At 36.8% G+C, this 15,898-nt stretch overlaps 1 protein-coding gene across 2 annotated transcripts in view; it reads left to right on the top strand.

Annotated features, from left to right (window-relative positions):
- NCKAP5 (NCK associated protein 5) overlaps positions 1–15,898 on the top strand; it is a 914,274-nt gene that overhangs the window by 249,103 nt on the left and 649,273 nt on the right. For both annotated transcript variants that reach the window (XM_021924271.2, XM_021924272.2), the window contains exon 3: positions 6,676–6,749. In XM_021924271.2, the coding sequence (XP_021779963.2) occupies positions 6,676–6,749 (74 nt within the window). The remainder of the gene's footprint in view (positions 1–6,675; positions 6,750–15,898) is intronic.

Below are 15,898 nucleotides of genomic sequence, written 5' to 3'. Positions count from 1 at the left end.
GAGGCCATCAGTGGCTCTAATGGGAAAGCTCCACTAGAAGGTCTGCCTTAGATAGAAGCAAGGTTGCAGCTGTTTGAGGAGGGAATGGGAAAGAGGAATTCAAGACGGCTGATGCTAAGATGGCAACAGGAGGATGGATCTGTTCAAGCCGGGACTCCTGAATTGATTTGCTCATGATGTTGAACATTTAAAAAAGTCTCTTTGGAAGCATTTATACTAGTACAGATGCCAGTTAATTATGAGACACCTTTGTATTTATTACCTTGTCTGTATAATTCCCAAAGTGGGTATTTTATTTGAGTTTTTTACATTCACCATGCAGATATACCTTTTTATTAAGAGATGCCCCCCCAACCTTAAAAATTACTTTGTTGTGGTAGTTAGTCATTTCCTAATTGCAGACAGTTCTGTTGATTTGAACAGCTGGCCGCCTCGCCGGTGCTGCTTTGCCCAAAGGTGAATTGGGGATTCTATGTTACTAGTCACAAAATTGCTGGCAGGATTTCACAAGCTCTGCCATAAGTTATGCTGATTATAATGCGAAGATTATTTGGAGGGATTTTTGGATCTCTGCAAGCTTTGATATACGATTTTATTTTAAACTCCACTTAAGATGAATGATACTTAAGATCCTCACATCATTAGAATTCATTTATAATGGGCCTCTCTCAGAACTGACCTACTTCAGACAATAGGAGATTCGCATTAAATGGGCTTATGCTACAAAGACATGCAATGTTCAGTATATCTATAAACCTCTAATCACTTTAAATGCTTCATACTAATTGCCCTGAAACATGTGCATTAAAAGAAGTGAAAGGCAAACTTCCTGAAATATATCTCTAAAATGATTCTAATTTGCATAAGTTTGAGCCAAGGAACAGATGTCTTTTTAATGCTGTACCTTTGTGAAATTTTTAAAACATAAAATATGACTTGGTGTAACTTGGTACCACCCGCCTTCAGCCCCCTTAATCCTAACTTTGGTGAAATGCTTTTATCAGACCACTAACGAGGGCAAGTGGAAAGGGGGGTTCATTGTTTCAAACACGAGCCTAGCTTTAGAATAATATAAAGGAAATGGTTTCCTTGTGGCATTTCAGATCAAGCCTTCTAAAATTTATAATCAAATCTTCATGGACATTATTTTCTGGGACGGTATTTTTCTATGTAATATCCATTACTTTAAATTTTTGTAATGAGCATATAGTTTTTTAAAACTACAGACAAAGAAAAAATATACAGAAGAAAATTAAATTAGCCCATAATATTACCATTTACTGTAGGATATTAATCTTTCATATACATTTTCTAAATTGTGATGAGAGGGATTATGTAGTTTTTTATCCTGCTTTCACTTAGCATTACATTGTTTTCTAGTTTATTACATATTCTTTACCAAGTTTAAGAATTGTATTTCTTTGAATGAAAAAAGCATGCTTTATTTTAATTATTCCTATAGTTTTGGAAAATAAGACATACCCAGTCTTTCCATATTGTCACAAATAATATTTCGATAAATATCATTTGCTTTAATCTGATTATTTCCTCAGGCTGATTTCTAGACAGGGAGTTTCTAGATCAAAAGGGCACGGATGTCTTAAAATCACATGTATCACCAAATTGCTTTCCCCAATTGTACCTACACAGGAAAAACACACTGTTATACTTAAGCATTTTTTATTATCAAGTCAAAAATAGAACAATAATTTCTTCCCCTGTATTCAAAGTGATTTATGCACCCTTCTATCAATAGTTCCCTCTTTCTTTCCCTCTTGTCCTCCTTCTGCCCATCACAAAAATAGATAATGTATATTCTACTTTTTCTTTCTGGGATTTTATGTTATTTTATAATTACCTTTTTAAACATCTGTTTGACTGGATTAACCTCTTTTGAAGCCTCTTTTTATATTGTGAATTCCTATTTGTTATTCTTTGCTCAGGTATTACGTATGTGCATATATACTTATACATGCATGTGTACATATACTTATCTGGCACACAGACACCTTTTGGTTATACACATGTGTGTCTTTAAGTTTTTCATTAAAAGATGTAGGTCCTGTAGTTTATGAATTCATGAATGCCTGAGAATATCTTTCTGTTGCTTTGTTACATAGGAGCTACTTAATTGGGAATAATATTTATGGTTTGTCTATAAACTAATTTCAATGGGCATTTGGGGTGGCTGTAAGCTGTGGAGCTAATGTGGTTTTGCTCCTTGTTGGGCTATAAGCATTCGAACAAGCCCCCCATTTTTGCCTTCACTATTTTTATTCAACTCTTGTGCCAATAGACGTGTGGATTGTTTTCCATTAACTCTACCTGGAAAGTGATGAATCCTTTCGATGTGCATAATCACGTCCTTATTTTTTCCCCTGTGCTGAAATATTTCTTTATCCCTTTGTTTGTTGTTTGCATTTCAAATCTTATCAAGTACTCAAATGCTCTCATTATTTGGCAAACCAATATTTTCTGGCCTGTTTATCAATCATGTCTGCATTCATTTTCATCCTTATCCTTTATTTCTTAATTTAGTTACAGGTTAAGTTTATCCTCCTCAGGACTGTATGTATGTTTTCATTGTCAATTCTACTATTTATTGTATCTAAGGTAGGTTTTGTAATTCTAAGAGAAACCAGTAGAATAGGATATTCATCAAGTTAGTAGTAACAATAGTTTAATAATGTCTTTGTGCTGAATGAGGTAGGAAGTTGCATGCTGAACAAAGCAAGGCTTGGGAAATAGACATTTTTCATAGATAATGTGTTAGGAATAGTGAACACTGACATCAAGGAAGATGTGGATATGGTTGTTTATTTTTTCTCCCTAGATTACATCATGCTTACTCTTCGCTAACTGAATGATACGTATACTAATTGACTTATACTGTAGAAATAGGAGAAGAGGAATATGTAAGTACCTGGCCTGGGTTGGGGAATTTGATTGTTTCCCAAATGAGATATTGAGAAATAGACTTTCACCTGTATGAACAATTCAGCGCCAATACACCAAAATCTGTTGCCTGTTGTCTCTGAAGCACCATTTCATGGTGAGGAGAGTCATCTTATAATAAAAATCACAGGACAGCAATAAATAGGTTTCCATTCGGTGAGTACAGTCTATGTTGCCTTGAAATTCTTAGCTCACTGAGCCCCGTCTTTATTTTATGTCATTTTATTATCTTGGCCGCTCACCCTATTATCTTGTAAAATCTAATTCTGCTGTCTTTTCATCTCAACATTTTTAAAAAAAATCTTCCTTCACATGTGTCAGAGAGACCACATCTTTCTGGATACTAGTGAACATGTGAAGGCTCTTTCTAAAATGCTTTCATATCTTTCTTATGTAAATAATTTTCAGAGTCACACCCTCTTTTATGATTAAGGATCATGTTCTCTCTCTTGTCCTACAGTACTTGTACATGGGTTCCATGGTGCATTTTTTCAGTTTACTCTGAAAAAAATCTGTCTGGACCTTTTCTTTCTGCCTTTGCAGGCATGCTGGGATACTGGAGTCTCTGTACAATAACCTCCTCTGTGTACTTGCTCCCAAAGCTGTTGCAGCCACTATGCCTACAGCATTTGACTTATGGTGACCATAGTTTTCTCTTAACTACTGCCAGCCCCAGTGCTACCACCCTCCATTGTTTTCTTGGAGTTAATCTCCAAAGGGATCCACAGAATTTCCCCTAGGAGTAATTCTAGTTTATAATCTTGTGATAGTGTTTTCACATTAGGTAACTAACTTTTCCAGTTCAGGGTCCAGAAATGATACAGGTATGAAGGTACTTCCTAAGTTCCTTCAGGTTGAGCAAAAACAATTTCACTTGACAAAAAATATATGTAAGATGCATGTCTCTTTTCCCAATCCATTTGTGTTAGCCTTATACTGAGGCAATACCTTAATACATAAGTAAAATATATTGAATGTTGGAAGTAAGAGTACCATAGAAAAAATATAGCTGAAAAGAGGGATAAAGAATCGATAATCTTAGTTTCCCATTTTTAAGTGGTTTAAGATTTGTCATCGTAGTTATTTATATGGAAAATAGGATAAAGCTAGTTTAAATGGAAGCAGCTAGTATTTTTATTTGAAATAACTTTGAAATCACAAGCCAGTGACAACTACATTCAATGATCAGAGATCCATATTATCAATCTCTGCCTAACTGCCTATTCTAATATTTAGTGTGTATAACCTAAGAACTGTACACTTAAAAGTCTTGAAGTTTGGCAAGAGAAGAGAAAATGAAAAATGGCTTCACCTTGTAAAGTGATCTTCCTTTTGAAAAGAGGTATATAATACTCTGAAAAAGGCCATGCTTGCTATTTGGCAGCCATGATGGATGTATGTACTTAAACTTCTTGTTTAACACTTACAATGCCTCCATAAATGAAGCATTATTTATGCCTCTGACAAAGATGAAGAAACCAAGGCTTAGACAGATTTAATAATGTGACCAAGGAACATAGCTAGTAAGTATCAAAACCAGGATTTGAACCTAAGTCTCTTTGATACTGAAGTCTTATTTGTCATCACTATACCTTTCCGCTTCAACCTCTGACTTGAGATAATCAGAATGAACAAACTGACAAGTCCAAGCTGCTTTCTAAGGCTTGCACCTGATTTGGTCCTGCCTACCTCTCCAACTTCATTTGAGACCCAGTACCCCTGAGTCCCTGCTCCCAGCACCCACTGGCTTCCTTCTGTTCCTCCAACAGCACATTTCAGGACCTTTGCATATGGTGTTTTTGCTGCCTGCAGTGTCTGGCTCCCTTTTCTCTATATGGTTTCCTTCTCTTCCAAGTCTTAGCTCAAATATCACTTGGTCGGAGTCTTCTTCCGGAGCCCTCACGTGACATAGCTGCTCCTCCCAAAGTCTTTCCTATTACCTGTTTACTTCATAGCATGTAGCCAATATGAAACCAATCTGTTCATGTATTTAGTATGCCCCTTTGACAGACTGTAAGCTCCTTGAGGTCAGTGGCTTTCCCCCTCTTGGTGATTACCATATCTGCAGCACTTAGAACAGCTCTTGGTATCTAACAGATGTTTAAAAATAGTTGTTAAATGAAGAAAAAATGAATAACTTTAAGATCTGTACATTTATTTCTACTTGGGAACAATGTATTTAGTTTTTCTTGGCTGAACATATTTGAGAATTCATGTATTTGATAGTGTCAAGTGTTCTAAATCATGGTTTAGCCTTGGTCAGGACACTTAAAAGCATAACCACGTATGCTGCAACTTCCTGCAGTAGCACAGATTTCTGCTTTGTTTTTAACAATCCCAGTGGTCTTGTTTAAATAACTATTCAGTAGTCACCTGAAAATAAGTGTTTATTCAATAAGCATAAAACTTCTTAGCTAATTATCTATAACAGAATTACAGTATCTTAGAATCATAACAGATTTAACTAGACAAGGACTTAGTATACCCTCTAGTCTAGGGAACATTTTGGAAAGGTAAAAAGGCTTTTCAAGGCCACATGGGTAGATCCAGGATCAAAAGAAATCAGGACTGGTCCCTTTCCATTATATGGGGTCAACGCCTATCTTTCTCCCAGCCCCTCACCTTATTGTGGTGAATATTTCTATAAGAGCAGTACATCATGTACAGCGTTTCATAAGAAACCTACATTTCTGAAAGGAAAATATCACTGTTAATCAAAGTTCCCAGTTTATTTCAAATCTGTAGAAATGGAACAGTAGCTTTCATGGGTGCCTTAACATCAAAATCATTGCATACTATTCCATCGAAGGCTGCTATAATGTAGAAGCAGAGGCCTGCAGGGTAGCCTTCAAAACAGAAAGGGAATAAAATACCAGATTCAGAGCAAAACAATATAAAATGATTTGTATAGGTCGTATTTTCTCCAGGTTAGCAAAGGAAACACCATTGCATATGAGCCTCGTATGCAGAAATCACAAATTAAATCCATTGTAATAATCTATGGATTTTTCTGCTTACTTCTCACATGACACATGAATTCTTTATTCTATTTTTTCAGATACGTTTCAGGAAAATAGTTTGATTTAGAGAAATAAATTTACATATACGTGTCTATAGAGCAGAAAACACCATACTTTTCATGTCTTTTTAGAAGCCAAAGATTTATGTTTAAGAATTAAAAAAAAAAAATCACATATACTGTTTTGTGTGTATATATGGAGCTGAAGAAAAATGGACATGTCCATTAGTGTATACAAGTACCCAGTGAATATGGGTATATATTATATTTATATAAAATATTCTATACAGTTTAAAAACATTACTTTTGCTGGAACATGACTGTCATAAGACCAGTAAAATCAAGAACTGTTTTGTCTATTTTTTTTTTCTATGTTGGGCAGAAACATTTGTATACAGTAGAACACAGACCCCAGTTTAGATGACTATGAAATTTAGGCCTTTTTTTCTGTGAGTAAGAGGATCGTAATGCTGACTCAGTGTAACGACCGTTCTCTTCTGTGATTTGTTTACAAAACTATCATGGATATGAGAAAAATAGTATTTACATATGATTGTAAGTCACAGAAGCAGAGAATCCTAGAACCGGAAGGGAACTAGGGATAATCTTTCAAAAATACTCCTTGTAGAGATAAGGACAGAGTCTCAGGATGGTGGGGACTGTGGTAGCGAGCTTTCATCTGTCTTTGTCTGCTTGTACAGGAATACATGGACTCCAATAAATACATTGAGCATCTGCTGAGTCAACTCGAAGAGCAACACAGGAGTCTCTGGAGGTGAGTTTAATTCATGTTCTTATTTGTTTGTTCATGCAGCATCCTTTAGAGCTTTGTTGATCTAAAATGTTTCAGTTAGACTACAGAATATATGTCAAGTTCTTGTCTCGCTAAAAACTGTTAGATTCTAAGAAACTGTTGTCCTGGAATGGCAAAGCTGTAATGTGGAAGCTAGAACCCAAATTCTTTGATCCTTGCTTACTTCAAGATTTACTTAAGTTTTTCTCTAGTTAAAAAGTAGAACATTGCTGCTTCAAAGTCCAGCTTCTCTTCACATTAAGAGGGAATATTTTAATAATGCTGTTGTACAGCTACCCAATATTTAGTTTGTATTCTACATAGAGGGTTCTGACACTAGGTAAGGAAAATGTCTGAGAAGGTTTCTGCATGCATATTAGAAATGGTAGATTAATATCACAGAAGTCATATTGCCAAGTTATTCATTCCCTGGGGCCTCTTAGGAATTGAGATCGGCAAAGATGGTTGTAATATTATTATTTAGCTTTTTAGGACACGTGCCATTGTGTCTCTTGTAGGTGCTGCTATAGAACTTAAAGTTCCTTTTTGAAGTTCCTATAGCTCTTACTTACTTTTTGAAATAAGTATGCTGGTACTTAAATATATGATGCCTCACATTGTACCAAAATTGTTTTATTAAGTACATTTGTCTCACCAACCCTCAGTAAGCCCCTAAAGTCATTAATTAATTAATTACTTAATTAATTAATTATTGAGACAGAGTTTTGCTCTTGTTGCCCAGGCTGGAGTGCAATGGCAGGATCTTGGCTTACCACAGCCTCCACCTCCTGGGTTTAAACAGTCCTCCTACCTCAGTCTCCCATGTAGCTGGGATTACAGGTGCCCACCACCATGCCCAGCTAATTTTTCTTATATTTTTAGTAGAGATGGCATTTCACCATGTTGGCCAGGCTGGTCTCGAACTCTTGACCTCAGGTGATCCACCCGCCTCAGCCTCCCAAAGTGCTGAGATTACAAGTGTGAGCCACCGGGCCCAGTCCCTTTATTTCTTTTCATCTCCTTGCAGCATGGGGAGAGTGCTCTCTCTGTACACAGAGATGGCAGGTAAATATTTACTAACTCTCTTGTTTTCTTGCTAGACCTCATCCAAATCCATCACCATGGGGCTCCTTGCCAGGCCAGGTTGCCTCTTCTTGTTGCACCATTGTAAAAATTCTAATAGCCTCGAAATGTATCTTCTTTCAGGAGGTCTAGGTCTTGGGTAAAGTACTATATAGTTTAATATGTTATATTCTTACATTCGTTTTTCTACTGGAAGACAGACCTCTGATTATAGTAACAGAGAATATTCTATTTCTATACATAGAAAAACTGCTGGTAGGATACAACAAAAATTCAATGAAGTCTGTTTGACACTAATGGACACACCAGTTAATTTTATGTAATTGATGCAATATTTGCTAGATTTGTTTTTGAGGACTACACCCTGATTCTGATAGTTTTCTTTTGCGAACCAATGTATTAATTAAATCAACAACAATGTATGTATGGTTGTGTCCTTTTAATTACATCTTCTATAGATCTCTTGGAAAGTATATTTTTAAAACTGTATAACCGATATAATGTTTTATTTCAACTATTTATATAGAATATTTTATTTTTCCCATCTTCCTACAGAAAAATTTACAAAAAAATAATGAATGCCATCTGATGAAAGAAATTTAGAGTTTAATTTGGTTAGTAAGTGTATCTTACATGCATTATTATAGATGAATAATGGTTTCATAGGCTCTTTGAACCAAAATAACCTGCATGGAAAGGGCTATTTTTCTTACTTTCTTGAGGTAGCTAATAAAAACCTAGGTCTTCTCAGATATGATTAAATTAAAATTCTATTTCAGGCATGGAGTTAACATAAAGTGAGAGCTTAGAATTTTGTGTATAGTTACTTCCATTTTCCTTCAGAAATGGAATTATTACTGCTGAGGAAGCAAAGCCTTATATATAGTGTCAGAGGATCTAATAAAAATGCTCCATTTAAATAACAATAGAAGGTAATAATGACACTTGGATAGTCAGAATAATTCCAGTGAAAAGATGGAAATGGGTGGTATTGAAAGAAAATGAACCCCAATAATAGCAGATTTATATACTATTTATTGAATCATGAAATTACTTTTGATTATATTTTTGCCAACAGATCCTGACTTCACTGACTTAAAGTGACAGGCTTTATGATGGTTATTACAATATCATAACAACAACTGTAGCCAAATTGTTTTTAGAGAACAATATGTGAGTGACAGTGAACAGTGTAGGAAATCCTTTCTGGTTATGATTAAATTTTTAAATGCTTATTCATAAGTTAGAATAGAATCTATGATATACAGAGGATCATGGGAATAGCACGTCATGTTCACAAGCACAACCAGATTGCCTGAAGTTAAACAAATGCTCCCATAAATCAGTATAGGCTCCTCCTCTGATTTTATATGCCTTTGATTTGTGGCTGCTACCACTGTCATGGAGTAGTGGGCTATTTGTCATTGCTGCTAATGTTAACTGATGGCCTTCCATTTATACTGGAGCTAACTTATAACTTAGAGTCAAGTTCTGAATATCTAGATCTTCCAATAATAATAGTGGTCAGGATTAATTTATGGCTACCACCTTTGAGGACTGATCAAAAGCATGGTTGAAACAGAGCATACTCTTGTTGCCACTTGGTGAATGATAAGACTTGCATAAATAATATAGGATTCGGTGCAAAGATTAAAACGTTTCCTTGTCTTCATGGAGGGGGCTGCTAGCCTTTCACCAACTTTAGTTGGTTCTTATAGCATAACCATCTGCTGTGACAAAAAAAAATATGTTGCAATAACACTTTTGAGATAACTGGTTATTTTGGGGTCTTGTCTAATATTCTACTGAAATAGACCTATAATCTATCTCTGGGTTTTCAAGTTGCAAAGGAATTTGTGGAGTTCATAAGTAACTGTCTAGCAGGGAGCAGTCCTATAACTCAATTGTCTTGATAGCAACAAATCCTTCCTAAAGAGGAAAACGCAGAATTCATCTAAAGAAGAGAATGGAGTCAGAATCTAGAACTTAGTCTAAGACTTGAGTATCAGTTGGGGTGAGTTTAATCTGCTGTGTTTCTCCCTGCTTGATTTAAAACACACACACACACACTGCGACAACCTGTATACTAGTTCAGGTTGAAACACAACCATAATTTCCTGTACCTTTATTTGTTCTAATGTGAAAAGTTAATATGTGGAGAAAAAGGATTTTTTTATGTCAGTTTTTACTATTTCTGATTTGCCTAAATATATTTGTGACTGACAAGAAACGTAAGAAAAGAGTGCTGAAAATGTCTTTCCTAATATGTGATAAAAAATCTTTATCCATTTGTGGCCTCATATTAAGAGTTTAGAATAAACAGACAGTTGGAAAATACAAATTGAATTTATGAATGCTTATGGCATTGAAATTACTTTCAAGCCACAAATGTAAAATTATGTATAAAAAAGTGAGAGCAGCATACTACTATACAATAGGAAGAAAACTGGACTGGAGGTTTTGGGGACTTGGACTCTTGTCTGGCCTGCAAAAACTGGCTGCTGGATAAGAACTCCGAAATGGAGTTTTCTTATCTGTGAAAAGAAGGTATTAATATAGCTAGTATTTAAGATTACTCAGCACTGAGATTATGAAACGGTGTCTAGAGTATTATATTGCATTTATAAAACATGTTTTTAATAACACTTAAATATTATGCAATGATACAGCTACATAATACATATATCATAGAAAACTTCGAAGAACATGAGGATAAATGACTAATGTAACAATCTAACAATTTGCCAGTAGCTCAAGAAGACAATGTCCAAGTATTCACTTCAGATATTCTTTCTTTTTGTGTTAATGGGAGACTGGAGTTTTACTACTACCCAAATCAGCCTCCTCCAAGATTCAGAGGCCAGAGGTTTTAGAAGATAGTTTGATGGTGGGGGTAGGGATATTAGAGAATGGGGAGTGCTGATTGGTTGTGTTGGGATGAAATCATAGGGAGTCGAAGCTGTCTTCTTGCGCTGAGTCAGTTCCGGGGTGGGGGCTGCAAGACCTGAGGAGCCAGTTCACCGCTCTGGGTGGTACCTGTTGATCCATGAGAATGCAGGATCTGAAAGACACCTCAAATACCAATCTTTGGTTTTGCCATAATGGAGGTGAGGAATCTTGTGGCCTCTGGCTGCATGACTCCTGAGCCATAATTTCTAATCTTGTAGTTAATTTGTTAGTTTTATAAAGGCAGTTGGTCTGGTCCCCAGGCAAGGAGGGGTCTGTTTCAGGAAAGGACTGTTATCATCTTTGTTTTATTTCAAATGTTCATAAGTCAAACTGGTGAGAGTTTTATCAAAAGTCTTATGGTAATGAAGAATGAGTAAGTAGGTCTGCATGGTCAAAATCAAATGACAAAATCTACTGAATGCAGAGTGCCAGCTACCAACCACAGATTCCAGATCACCTAAGCCTCATTTGAACAAGCTATATCTGCACTAGGGTTTCTCAACCAAGGCACTGTCGACATTTGGGGACAGACAATTCTTCATCGTAGGGGAGGATGTTTAGGATGATCCCTGGCTTTTACACCACCTGCCCATAGTACCCCTCAGTTGTGACAACAAAAATGTCTCTGGGCATATTTCAAGGGTTCCCTAAGGGACAAAATCATCCCCTCTCCCAGTTGAGCATCAGTGATCTAAATAATCTATGCAAGTATTTTCCTGAGTATATTCCAAGGAACTCCAATATTCCACATCACTATGTCATAGATATTTTAAGAAAAATGAAGGTACTGCATGGTCAAATAAATTTTAAAAGTTTTAGATAAAACCAAGTCTTAAACATTTTGTTTTAATTGTAGAACTTCTCAGAGCTATTAATCCTGCTAACATGTGCTGCATATATGCAAAAATGATAAAAATATCATTTTTACTTTAAAAATAAAACTCTGAATCCTATCTTTCTTAGAGCATCTACTCCAAGGTTGCAAGGAACATATCGAGGGAAGTGGTGATCTATCTAACTGCTATGCAAATATAGAATACATATGACTTGTACCACCTGCTTCACTGGTACTGGGCTGGGTGACTTAAGGGCATCTAACAGTGTGAGGAGTCTGGGTTGTTGGTAAAAGGGGAAAGTCAGCCTGTAGAAACCTCAATGCCAAGTTCCTCACTCATTTCCTGAGGGGAAGTCAAAGCTTCAGTAGAAACTTCCAAGAATCTAAACTACTGATTACAAACTGTTTGCCCAAGTAAAGGACTTAACTCCTGCTTCCCAAGGCGGGGAAACTAATGGTTTCCTACATCACCGGGGGGAATAAAAGACTAAGTTTTAAAGCATGTATAGGTCCCTGGTTAGAAGAAGATCCTGTAAGGCTCATCCCTTCTAGCAAAAAAAGATAATTACTTTTATATATCCAAAACGTTTTAAATGCAATTTTACCTTTCCTTTCTGGCTTGCATGTGACTCTTATTCTAAGAAAAGAAATAGAAAAACATTGGGTCAAAACTTTGCTTTCATTCTCCTTATGATTCAAATATGTCTTAACTAAGTAGAATGAACATCGAAATAAAATGATCCATGCTCAAAATACTCATTCATGTTCCCCATAATTTTGATATATCTATACATTTTTAGCTAGAGGTTAATGGCTCTGGTGCCTCTAAAGTTTCCTCCAGCTCTAAATTGAGAGAGAGAAATTGCTTGCTGGGAGGCCACATGCCATTATTCTATCCTTGAGAAAGAAATATTCTTTGCTAAAATGTTATCTAGAAATTATCTTGTAGTTGTAAAATACAGGTAAGAAGCAAAAGCAGACATGCTTTCTGAGCAGAGTCAGGCCCAGAGCCTCTTGAAGATGTACCTTCTGTGTATCCTGGATCTTAGCATCCTATCATCCAGGCATCTTAAGAATTAGCATGCCTCTACCCTCATGGGGTTAATTTATGGAGACTAAGGAGACGCCAAGTATTAAACAGGTTGCCTTCACTGTAATCATAGACCTCCACTGGGAGCTCTTAATTGGTAACAAGTAAAACTGCTCTGCATGAATTCTTAATGGTGGACACTGAATAAAATAAGAACTATGATTTGTTTTTTAAATCTCTCAAGAGAAAAAGAGGCTGTCTCTTGGGGAGAGAATGTGTAGCAAACAAAGAGAGAGCTCAGTGCGCTGTAATAGCAATAAAAGCTCTGAAAGCAAAACATCACGCTATGCCAACTCAATAACAGCACAGGGTTTACTGTTCTGCATCCCTGATTCACCCTGCTGAGGTCAAAGGAGACCAGGGCTAGCGAGTCTCACATTATCTTTCCCTGTTCTCAACCCTTGGGATGAATTTCTAAATCATAGCTGTATTCTCAGCGAAATGCAGACCCCAGAGCCACCCTGGAAACCCATCAATGTCACTCCCCAATTACCCACCAGGAGTTGTTTCAGAGATGCAGACAGTCCCAGACCCCTGCCAAGATAAGAGTCTGGCCTCTCAGCTATGCCCTCTGTCCAGCACAAGGGAGATGAAACCAGGGCTCTCGAAATTGGGTATTGCTACATGCTTCAATGGTTATGTTATTCCTGAACAGTGGTAGGGAGAGCTATGGGATAAGCTATCCACCAAAGGATACTCATTATAGACTGCTGGTCCTACTTTAGAGAAGCAAGGGAGTGTTTAGGCTTTTTCTCATAACCATGAAGCCCCTGATGAAATAACATCACTGTCTTCCAAGAACCATTTTTCCAACAACAGGGTTTAGTAGAACTAAGTCCAGAAAGACATCTGGTTTGACTGAACCAGATCACCCAGAAGATCTGACCTTGCCCCTTAGGATCGATCCTCATTGTAGTTTCCTTAGGTGACCTGTATGGGATATGCATGTGTCTAATTAGGGGGTGTCTAGAATTTGAACCCAGGTTTTCTGGGGCAAGGAGACACAAAAAGGGTCAGGGTAAAACTCTGTACTCACTTTCTATCCATGATTTCCTGTTTCTTATCAAATCTGCCCACTGTTCTTTAATCCATCAGAGAACATATATTTAGGTCCTAACCTTGGGAGTTTATCCCTTCCTCTTCACTCTAAACATTGTTTGCAAGAAATATTTCACATTGATCAAGATTATTCCACTGGGGCTTTGAGGGATGAAGGGGGTTCTATAAAATATATTTTAGGAGACTGTCCTTCAGAAGTCCAAAGAAGGCTTCCCAGAGGAGGTGGCATTATGAACCAAGGCTTGATTAGGAGAAGAATTGGAGTGAGGGCTGAAGAAGAGTCAGTAATGGAATACATTGAATTTGAATTGCCTTTAAGAGTTTAAGCTCTAACGGTACAGAGGACGATGAGAAATTCAGGACTAGGATCTTTATAGTTAATAAATAAACTACTGTATAGATGGAGTCACTATTAACCAACAAAGTTATAAAATTGATCCCTAATGTAACCGGGGAAATATCCCTATTTAAAAGATAGATTTACTGCCACCGCAGGAAGCTTGGATTTGAATAATACTGTACAAGTAGGCCCATACATGATTTTAAAACTCCACTTCTAGTTTAAACAGGTTTATATTCTTCAAGAAACACTCCAAAAGTACCAAAAAATATCCCAACATCAATATGATTTGGGGGTCACCCAGAGAAATTTACCACTATTTAATCTAAAGACCTTTAGCTTAAAACACACTTTTGTTATTTTTCGATCCATGCTTATCGTAATATGACAGCCAGGAACCTAATGTGATTTATTTATCTGAAATTAAAATAAAAGGCCTCAAGCAAAAGGCATTTTGTTGATTTATTTGGGGTAATAAAGATCACAAATATTCCCTACTAAGTTGAAAGAAGAAAAACTCCAGCAGGCAACAGTGTAAATGGCCCCCTTGACATATTCGCATGTATTAAGGTTGAATTGCACTCACAGTACGAAGTGACAAAGTACCTCTTTTTTTTTTTTTTTTTTTTTAATCTGGAAGGAGAAATGAAATGGGTAATTTACCGTGGCCTTCTATTTAATTTTAATTTTAATGGAAAAATTCACTAACTTGTTAGGGCATGAGCATACTTATGACTTATTTTTTAAAAAAGAACTGTATCTCTCTCCAAATGGGTAACTCTGGATTAAAAAGAAGTCATTTGTTTGCTTACTACCTCCGCCCCCCAACCCCATCCCATTCTTCTTAATTTTTCCATATTCAGAGGCCTGAGAGGGAGTTCCAGTATCCTACCTCCACTCTCCAACCCTGGGGAGGGATGTTTGGGCCTCTCCAAAAAGAAGAAATACAAAATGCATTTTTTCCTTCGAGGTTTTAACTATGGTACAATAGACAATGTTAGATTTTTAAAATTTCATGATGAAAATCAAGGCCTAAAATACTGTGTGTGTGTGTGTGTTTTCACTTGGATAAAGTAAATTAGAGAACAATTGTAGACATGTAGATCAAGTTACTTTTACAAACAATCAGGGCTTAACCTACAAGGCTGAAAGTGGTATTTACGGAGAAGGTTTTGATAATTTTGGCAAGACCAACGTACACTTGAATTCCGAATGGAGCTTATATGGTTTGGATTTGTGTCCCTGCCCAAATCTCATGTGGAATTATAATCCCCAGGATTGGAGGAGGGGACCAATGGGAGGTGACTGGATCATGAAGGTGAATTTCCCCCTTGCTGTTCTTGTGATAGTGAGTGAACTCTCACGAGATCTGGTGGTTGAAAAGTGTGTAGCTCCTCCACTTTTGCTTGCATCCTTCTTCTCTGGCCATGTAAAATGTGCCTGCTTTGTCTTCCTCCATGATCGTAAGTTTCCTGAGGCCTCCCCACCCTTGCTTCCTGTACAGCCTGTGGAACTGTGAATCAACTAAATGTCTTTTCTGTATAAATTACCTAGTCTCAAGTAGTTGTGGTTTTTTTTCCCCCTTTTTCATCTTTTTGCCTTTTCCTTCCCATTGTCTTCCTTGCTACTAATCCTTAGAAAATTCACCCTCTGTTTGGCAGCCCGGGTCATTGTTATTTGTCTGTTATCATATCGCCATAAAAAACTATTTGAGGCAAGGTGACGTGGCTCATGCCTGTAATCCTCGCACTTTGGGAGGCCGAGGCAGGCGGATC

Source organism: Papio anubis, chromosome 10, assembly GCF_008728515.1.
Source record: "Papio anubis isolate 15944 chromosome 10, Panubis1.0, whole genome shotgun sequence".
In the NCBI taxonomy this organism is placed as follows: domain Eukaryota; kingdom Metazoa; phylum Chordata; class Mammalia; order Primates; family Cercopithecidae; genus Papio; species Papio anubis.
Note: the sequence above shows the minus strand (reverse complement) of the source record. Positions and strands in the feature narration are given on the sequence as shown.